A 10,298-nucleotide genomic window follows, 5' to 3' on the forward strand; every position below is an offset into this window, starting at 1 on the left:
AAAGTAGTTTTACTTTGATTGATGTATGATTTCATTGTAGCTTTATACTCGTTTGAGGTGTTCATCATCGAAAGTAAATATATGGTATATACTGCATTAAGGTCATCATTAAAAGATCAGTTTATTCTATTAGTAGAACAAGATTTTCCATCAGTCTTAAAATATATTAACAATAGGTATTTATTCATGGTGATGTCTGTTATTGCATAACAATTTCTTTCAATAATGATCTAATGCTCTTATGAGCAATTTGCATTTGTTTTTATTTTTTTGCTGGATGCTGTCTACTTATCCATGCATTATGGTAGTTGTTTCATAACAACTAAATTATTAGTAAATTAATCTTTATGTTATCAGACTTGTATTAGCTCTTTGTAAAGGAAAGGCATTTATTTTTTTTTATTTATTTATGTATTTTTCCTTAGAGATAATTCTAGTCTTTACTGAAGGAAGTGGCACTTTACCTCCCACACACAGCCTTTATGTTCCTCACCTGAGTGTCTGGCCAGCTGATAACCAGCTGCATGGTGGTATAGGAACCCCAAACCCACACTACCCGTTTCAGCAGGAATACAGGAGCTAACCGGATTCATGCACAGCGTGGACAACTGTGAGACTCCCACTAATTCCCTTCTTGGCGCTCCTTTCCTCTGTCTCGCCTTCCTTCCCACCATTTGAGTAGCTCTGAAACACTGCCACTTCAGGGTTGAGCTACTCTTGAGCTCAACCCGGTACTTTTAGAGTTCACCTCCCTGTCTCATGGTCAGGAAAGTGTTCCTAACCAGAGAATGAAAATAAGTGGGGGACTTGCCTCACATATTTCCTTTGTCTCCAGGAAAATACGGTCTTACTACTCACCGCAGTCAAAGTTGCCTCATATATATTATCCGGTTTTAGCATTGTTTGTGGTGAAAAGAAATGCCTAAACCAGTGATTCCACTGTGGCCAAAACCTCAAGTCACTGATGAATTGATCTCCTCCATCAATAGCTTTTGCTTTGGTCTGGGTCAACCCTTCCGTGCTTCTGTATATTCATGCACATGCATATGGACAGCTCTCTGCATCTCACTCAGAGATAGTTGTGTTATGTCCTGTGGTTCGGTGGTATTTTACAACAAAGAAGGGGATGTGTTGCTCTGTCCAACCACATGCTATTTTCTGTATCCACTAGACATAGTTTTGTACAGATTTTGTGTTCTAAGTCCCTATTCAAATATTTTGGATAAGGTAGTATTTCATAAAAATCATGCTTGTTGGAATAAGGTATCTTTAGAAATGCCTTTCTTGTGTTATTTGCTAGGAACGACTATAAAGATAGAAAAGTAATTGAAGAGTCGTCGAGTCTAAAACTAGGCAGGAGAAAAAGCTACCCAAGGAATAAAGAAGTGACTAATACATTTTAAGCCTCTTCTTGGTTTTAGTTTCTTTACAAATGGTATGTCTTTCAATCCTTACAATAACACTCTTGAAGAAATAGTACTTAGCATGTAAGTTTTCTAAAAGGAAACCTATTTAAAAAAAAAAATCTGCCATACTTCCAACAGAGTGATTCCAGATCTTTGGTATTCCTCACTCTGTCTCTGTTCTGCAATATTCTGCCTTTCCAGAATCAATCAGTTCTTACTATTTACTATAATTTTCTTACTATTTAAGACTTCTTTATAATTATTTCTTACCAGATTCTGCAATTACGCCTTTAGTCATGTTTTTGTCACTCACCCCAGCCCTCACGAGAGACAAATATGTGGGGCCCCCAAAGTATATATTTGAAACATTTTTTTTCTGGTGCTATTTTTCAAATTATATATATAATGTAGGAAAAAGAAACTGCTATTTAATTCTCACAACTCTCTCTCTGAGAAAAACTTCCTGTCCTATTAGAAAATAATATATGGGAAAGAGATCCTGATGACTGGATGGGAGAGGGGCTGGCTCTTATGTTTCAGGCGATACATAAAGAAGCCATATTTTATAAATCTAAATATAATTTAAAATATAATTTCTACACATCGTATTTGAACAACCATTTGTACAAAGTTGAGACCTATTACTTTTTAAAGAAACACGGATAAGAAATATTTGTGGTGATAATTACTAGAATTTTCTAGAGAATTCTGACTAATGCACAGCAATGAGCATAATGAATATAACTGCTTAAATGATAAATTTGATATCAGAAATATAAATGACCATATTGTCTAGAAAAATAGACATGTGATATCCATTACAAAAATTGTATTCTATGAGGATCACTTTTTTTAGAAACAGTAATTATATTTTTAAAAATGATTTAGGGAAATAAGATTGTGTATTTTCTTACAGTGAAGAGTCAAATTCCTTCACTGTAACTGCTTTCATTATAAATCATTTCACTGGAAAATAACATATATTTGACTAAACACAGGCAAAAAGAGAGGGGATTGAGCACAAAACACAACATTTCAATATTCAGGCTGCCATCCAACTGCTTTCTTATCTAACATGATTGTGTAGTAGCTAATCATGTTTTGGCACTTTCTTGCCATCAAAGCATTTCATGACATTATCCCATTACCATGTTTTTCTCCGAGGCAAAATTCACATGGATGGCAGTTTAATTGACATGTTTCATTTTCTTCCAGTGCTGTTGCCAATTAAACAAAGTGTACCATCGTTTTGATACTCATTTTTGATTATTATTGCAAATTGTAGCTTGATTTGTTTTATTTTCAAATTACAGTTTCTTAGTCAGAAATGGATTAATGTTAACCTTGATAAATTCAAGCAAATCTTACTTTTTAAAGAAGTTTCCTGTAACATTTATTGGATATTAATTCCGAATGCTGGTTCACCACTTAACTCTCAATAAAACAAAGAACTTATGAGTCCTGTGAAATCACATGAGAGAGGAAGGAAGATTTTAACCCAACCTACAGAGCATCTTCTTCCAATCTTCCTTTGATTTAGAATGTATAATTTTAATTTTAAAAATACTTTTATGCATTTGAAGGACAATGCATATTTTTCAGAGAAAAAAAATACTTCATCACCTAATAATTTAAGAGAATGATTATATGTTTACAAAACCCAGTCATTTTTTCTAGCAAGGACTGAAAGGGAGCTTCAGTGTGGAAAAGCTTCTATGCTTCCTTTTCACTTATGATTCTGTCCAACTTTATTTATTATTATTTTTTTACTTTTTTTGAGGCATTATTTTCTTCTTTTTCATAAGTGTATTATTTCCCCCATAGGTGTATTTAACATATTGACATATTAAACATATTGACCTATCCTTAAACTGCCCTCAGATATTCAGTTTCACTATGTCATGGCTGATTTCACTATTGCTAGACTATATTGCATATGTGTTGGTCCTTTGGGGCCATGTGATCTATGTTTTTAACATCCATGGTGGTATGCAAGCACCCACATACAAGACATAAATGATTTTGACTTCATTCCAATAAAAAACACATGCTATGCTGGATTAAATCACAGAGGTAGTTTGCTATCCCACACTAGACCTTTGGAATAAAATCATTCTGAGGACAGGAGTTTTTCACTGTCCTAGCCTGTAAATGTTTCTGTGTTTGAACATATACCTAGAATAAAACATTTGGAAATGGGCAATATTATAGAGTCATCATATACTTGAATGTTACAGAAATCAAAGTTTACTGAGAAATTATTTAGCTCAATAATGAATTGTTGTACTTAAAATAGTAGAAGGGACACTTTTCTCAATTACACTTGATCTTTATGGTAAAGTTGGATAGAATTAAACATATTTCATGTGCTAATTCTTAGATAGAGGGTCATTCTCTTTGTGGTCTCTGAAATGCATGCCATTGTCACACCAAATTATTTCCAGACATAGGTTTTGGGTCCTTCTTCATGTCTGGGTTAAGGATCTCTTAACTTTGTAGTCTTGCCCTTTGCCTGCTCTGAGCCTGTCCACTTGATGAAATATGCTCACCTTGATTGATGGGTATCATCCATCAGTGTCTACTGGCTTGACGTTCGTTTCCTTAATACTAAGGTTAGTTTATACCCATTCTCCTACTTCCATGAAATGCATTAAGAGAAGCCAAAACAGAAGTTATTTTGGAACACACAGCGGGCATCTCTGTGGAATTCCAGAATGAGCAATTGAGAACACCTGTTGCCAGCAGGGTTTTTCCTAAGTGTCCTTATTCTCCCAAGATCACTTATCCAAAATCAAGAGACAATAGGGCTAACCTAGCCTCTTCCCTGCTTTTTGTGTGCAAAAATAAATAGAATAGAACAAATAAGGAAAAACAGTCCCACAGCTGGAAGGCAACTTTAAAGAAAAATGATGTTCATAGCTATCCAGCCAGTAGCTGGCGAAGCAGTTTTTATAAAACATATTTAATGTTTACAGCCACTTGGAGGCCAGGGAAAGAGTAATACTTGGAAAATATGTTTAATGTTTCGAACCACTCAGTGGCCAAGAAGCAACCTACTAACATATATTTAATGCTTAGAGTCATTTGGTGGTTAGGAAAAAACAGGAACTTCTTGTTAATTTTTAACATTTATTGCTGATCAGTGGCTGCTTAAGCGACTATCAATGTGGAATGGTTTATGTTTGGGGACACGCTGCATTGCCACTTAAACAATTCATATACTTCTCTCAAGGCTACACAAAAACTGTCGATAGCATTACCTTTGCAATTGTACCGACTAATAAAAACATAGGAATCAAACAGAAGAATAAAATGCTCCCTGAACTCATAGTCATAACGTCCTATGGCCCTGAAAATAGCTCTGCCGTGATGTGTGCTGTGGGCACTTCGCTGCTGACATGGGGGGATCGCCAGGCCTTGCTCAATTCCATCAAATGTGTTAAAGCGACTTAGCAGATTGCAAAGCAGAAGCGGAATCTGATAATTGGTACTTCTGACAAATCAACAGCTTGTCTCCACACATTAAGGTAAAAGAGTACTCTACACCAAAGAAAATGTAAATTGGAATAGAAAGTCTATTAGGCTTTTAAATAGACTTGGTATAGTTTGTAGCCAAGATAATAGTAAATACTGAGTTCATGTGTCAAAAGGAGGGATTGCATAAATAAAAAGTGTCAGCTAGGTAGCTGGTCTTATCACTACACATGCCCAGAGAATGAGCATCAAATTACTAGCAAGATCCACATTTAGTGATCAAAGATTCCAGGCATTCTTATCAATGCTGTGCATATATTTCCTCCTTCACTACTTGTAAAAACTCTGGGAGTAAGTATTTTCATTCCTCATTTAAAGGCAAGGAAATCAAAACATAAAGAGGTTAAATAGCTTATGGTAATATACACAAGAGGAAATGGTAGAGAAGAGATTTGAACTCAAAAAGTTCATCACCCAAATACTTCATGACTAGATCATGTTTCTGGAGTTTTGTCTTTCTCTTCTAGAAGTCATGTTTGGTAAATGATTGCAGGCATAAAAAGACTTTATAGCATAGGTGTCTCAAAAACCATTATTTTGGCCAAATTAGATTCTGAATTTACTAATATGTCCTAGGTCATCTTTGGCCTCATATCAAAATGAAGATTCAGCTCAACATAATATAAATTGAATTCAAAAGAAATGAAGAATTACTCATTTAAACACTATGAAATCTTAACCAGTTCATCTGATATTGAAAACTAAATACTCCAGAAGACATTTTAGAAGCCACTAACCCTAGAAAAAGGTAAAAATTGATTACACCTATAAATTTAAATTAAACTAAATTTAAATTTAGCTAAATTTATATGCAATTAACTAAAATTAATTAAAAATGTGAGAGTGATCCTTTAATACATAGAAGTCAAATTTTCATATAAAAATAAAGATTAAATAGTAAAGAGCATACATGAAATCATCGTGATGGTGAAATGAAGTAGGGGATAAAAACCTCCAGTTAGGCCCTCTCTGGTGGCACAGTAGGTTAAAGCACAGCACCAAGAAGCTGAAGCCACTTCCGCATGAGTTCTATCCCTGTTTGCCCCGGAGGTGACCACATGGCGTGGCAGACCTCTCCTGACCTGCCCGCTGCTCCCCTCAGCAGTGTACTTCGTTGATCGATCTGCCTGTTCTGCTCCCCACTCTGTCTCTGGTGAATCCTCTCACCACCCCTGCACCTCTGGCTTGTACCCCAGTTCTGTATGCATAAATAAATAAATATTAATAAAAAAACACCTCCAGTTAGATCATCTTCCCCCTAACTATTGTGTAGCAAGTGGTAGGTCTTACTACAACAACTAAGATTCACACTTGTCAGAGAGACCTGGTTACAAAGAGTCCAGTCAGCTGTCTCAGGTGGTGTAGCTCAGACAGAGGTAGGTAGTGTTAGTGTGAATATGGAGTTAAAGATGTTAAGCCAGTCAGACTCTAGGAAGAGTAACTTCAACTGCATAGCTAAGTGATGCATACTCATCAGACATTAAAGAGAGAACATTACTGTATTTCATTGTTACTCTAGTGATCTTAAAGAATTAAGACCACATTTATAACATCCAATTTGTCTCCAAGGAATAACTGTGAATTGGGGAATATCTGGCTCATTAGGTAATTTCCTTAGGTCAGACAAAAAGCAGTTTATCTCTGAATTTGACTTCCTGGAATATTGGATGTAGCATAAGTTAGTAACACAATTACCTTTTTCTTAAACAATCCATAGGTTCAGTAAGATTTTCCTTAACTTTTGGAAACTAAATATATTTCATGGTTTTATAAGTCTTGAAGGTTTACTTCCCCCAAATCTAGTCTTATCTTGCTTACACTCCTTTGTATACTTAAATCCTTTATAATTTTCACCATACTTATTTTCCATTCAAGCTTTGTTTATAATATGCGTTGATGCATAATCCATTATTATCAAGTTTATATTTGTATAATAAAATTTGCTTAGATGAAGTGTGTCTTTTGTAATACATATCTGTATATATGTACATATATATGATTTTAATTGGTTGACTATCCTTTCTTGTTAAAATTGTAAAAGCAACATTATCATTAAGAAGCTTATTATTTCCTGAAGCGCATATAAAATGCATCTGTAAAACTGACAGTCATATTCGTCACAATTCTTACACTAACTAATATGGTGAGACCCATCTGGTTGGTATTGACTAAACATCATTTTGACTTTCCAAAGAAAATAAAATATGAAGGTAGAACTTGCCTAGATAGGATATGGGAAAGAAAAGAGAATAATAATCTTTGGGGAAACTAACAATTGTAGTAACCATGTCCATACTGTAAGAAGGGTATGCTTGGACTTTGGGTGTGCATGGACCAGAATCAGGTGTTCTTGGATCAGAAATATGAATACTGAGTGCAGAGTAGTTTTTGGTTTGCCTTTGCTTTGATGTGTGAATGCAGAAACATGAATGACAGAAATTTAACTGGGTCTTCTGTGTTCTTCTTTGTTATTATGATTATTATTATTAATTATCACTTTATTGTTCTACATTATTCTTCAGTCTGTGCATTTTTTTCATCTCAGTTGTAATCCCTCAGGACTTCCGACCACCAAGTCACTCATGTGCCATGTATATAGACAGTACTGCAGAGAATCACAGGCGCTGTATGAGACATATTTAATTTCTATGTCTACTTTGTAAGTGATATTTATACATCTTAGTGTGTATTTGAAAAGAGCATGTTATGCGAATGTGATCCAAGAATAGAGAGGAAATTTATATCAGGTGTAGAAGAAGCTGAAGTATTTACTAGAGTCTCTTGAACAACCAGTGAGAAACATCCACAGGACACATGTTCCAACTCTTTATAGAACCTATTCTCCCACAGATCTTTTCTGATACTGCCTGGCAGCACAGTTATGTCTCATCTTAATCCTTAAAATTTATCACTGCTTTTTTAATCGCACATCCACCTCTTGATTTTCCAAATTTATTTCTCTCTCCAAACAGTAGTTGTGAACTCCCTATATAGAGATTTTGTATCTATCCTATTTGGCACAAGAGACCTCACTACTTATCTAACAAGGCAGAAGTTTCTAGCACTGCAGAGGTGGGTTTACTTTAAGAATGCCATTTCATTAATAGTCACTTAGAGTCATACAATCCAGTTTACATCAAGTCAGCGTGGAGTATATTATTTGCATATTAAATAATATTATCTTCTTCAAATCTTTATTTTTTCCTCAAAATACTCTCTTCAGTTTTCTCCCCCTGTTAAATCATGGCACAATTTAAAAAAATTCCATTTTGGGTAATGTTAATATTAACATTGTCTGATAATACATGCTTCTTCCCAATTGTACCTCTAACTGTCCAGCCAAGGAAGCAAGGCATAAAAGCAATTATTCAAAAAATGCAGCAGTAACTGATTAACCTATGTATAGTCCTGAGTATGTATAAATATATATAAAAAATCCAAGTGAGCTACTTTGAGCCAATTTCTTGGGTCAAGTAGACAATCTGGTGATTGCCTGCTATGGTAGGAAACACAATTTCAATGAATCAGCAGTAAATCCTTGTGGCAATTTCCGTAGCCGCCAATCTCCCCAGTTCATCAGAGCATCTGCCAAACACTCCTTGAACTTCCGGAGTGGCTGTGTGACGTTGTGACCTAGAAGTGATCTGTAACTTTAAGTACATGTGTGCTAGAACCCAGAAGTCATCTTGAGGTAAATTAAGACAACATGGTAGTAACTGTGGAATGAAAGCTGGAATGGGATAGCCAGTAAAACTGAAGCCCTGAACTCATTGACCTTAAATGCATACCATAGAATTTTATAAATTTCGGTGTGTACTAAATGCAAATGTGTAACAAATTTAAATTATTAAGGATGAGGATACTAACAACTTAATGGTAAATTTACCCTGAAATTACTTCACATACGACTGGCTTCGTGGCTGGAAGGCATCCCTGTTCTGGGTAGCTGCTATCACTACAATGGAAACAGTGTCATCCACTGGGGCCTCTATATGTTAAATACAAAGCAGTAGCACAACCCTTTCTGGCCCAATTCCAGACTCAGGTGCCACACAAGCTTTAGATAATTTACTTTGAGACCTGGATTACTATCTGGTATTTGGTGAATGACAGTCACTTCCAACACTGTGAAAATGAAAATAATTGTATCCTCAGCAGAGGAAGATAGTGTTTAGAGTTACAAATAAGATGTGTAATTCAACCTTCAGAAAATGATGTTGAAAAGACTTCATAGCATCTGACAGAATTTTGATTTGCCTACTCACCCACAGGAGACATTTCTGGAACGCTGGCAACATAAGGTCCATCCAAAAACTTTGGCTCATTATCATTAATATCCTGCACTTTGATGATGAATTCTGATTCAGGCTCTAGGGGTTTCCTGGTTTCTATGTCCACAGCCTGAGCACGAAGCGTGTAGAAAGGTTTCTCTTCTCTATCCAGACTCCTGATTGCATGGATGTCACCTGTGGTTTCGTCAATGGTAAAGACGGTGCCAGCGCCATCTCCTGAGAGGGTATATTTAACAGTGCCCTCTCCCTTATCTAAGTCAGAATGGAGCTTTGGAGCAGAGAGGAAGAGAGAGAGAGAGAGAGAGAGAGAGAGAGAGAGAGAGAGAACGTTAATAAACATGCTTGTATATATGCTTATCAAACATTAAGGACAAAAACCTTGTTTCATTTACCTTGTTCATTTTTCACCAACTTTCTGATCATACAAATATAACATAAAAACTAATAAGTATACAGTGAATACCTAAATACCTTTATATGTGAGATTGAGCCTTTCATATAATCTACCAAATTTATCACTTAAACTAGATCACATTTCTGTCCTGACATTTATGGTTTTGTCATCTGTATTACATGTTAGTGAACTACAACTATCAGAAGTACAGAGCCCACATATACTAACATGAATAAATATATCCAAAATTTGAATACTTCTATTTATATATTTTGTATCTTTTTGGTGATAAAATATTCATAAACTGAAAAACACATATTTTAAGTGTTTTTATTTCATGTTAAGTAATTGTTGCTCTATAAATAAGTCATAGATACCAAACCACACACTCTCTTTTATATATAGATTGAATGCATATTAATTTATATGAAGCATATAATGCATAAATATGGATCAATATATAAATAAATGCTTATTTTTAATTTTGTTTTACTTCAGAATTTGTGCTAAAATGTTTTATAGCTAGGTAATGTTATGATTTAAAACAACTAAGATTATAAGTGGGTGGAAAACATATATTTTTAAATATTTCCATATATTATATATATATTATATATATTTCTATATAGTTCAGTCTGAGGAAAAATTGCTGGGAATTTAGGGGAAGATTTT

The 10,298-nt window shown here is 34.9% G+C and overlaps 1 protein-coding gene across 3 annotated transcripts in view; it reads right to left on the minus strand.

Annotated features, from left to right (window-relative positions):
• The window catches only part of CDH12 (cadherin 12, type 2 (N-cadherin 2)), a 746,064-nt gene that overhangs the window by 148,238 nt on the left and 587,528 nt on the right, over nucleotides 1-10,298 (minus strand). For all 3 annotated transcript variants that reach the window (XM_012721921.1, XM_012721922.1, XM_004678065.2), the window contains one exon: nucleotides 9,206-9,500. In XM_012721921.1, coding sequence (XP_012577375.1) covers nucleotides 9,206-9,500 — 295 coding nt within the window. The remainder of the gene's footprint in view (nucleotides 1-9,205; nucleotides 9,501-10,298) is intronic.

This window comes from Condylura cristata, unplaced genomic scaffold (assembly GCF_000260355.1).
Source record: "Condylura cristata isolate star-nosed mole 26May11 unplaced genomic scaffold, ConCri1.0 scaffold00007, whole genome shotgun sequence".
NCBI lineage: Eukaryota > Metazoa > Chordata > Mammalia > Eulipotyphla > Talpidae > Condylura > Condylura cristata.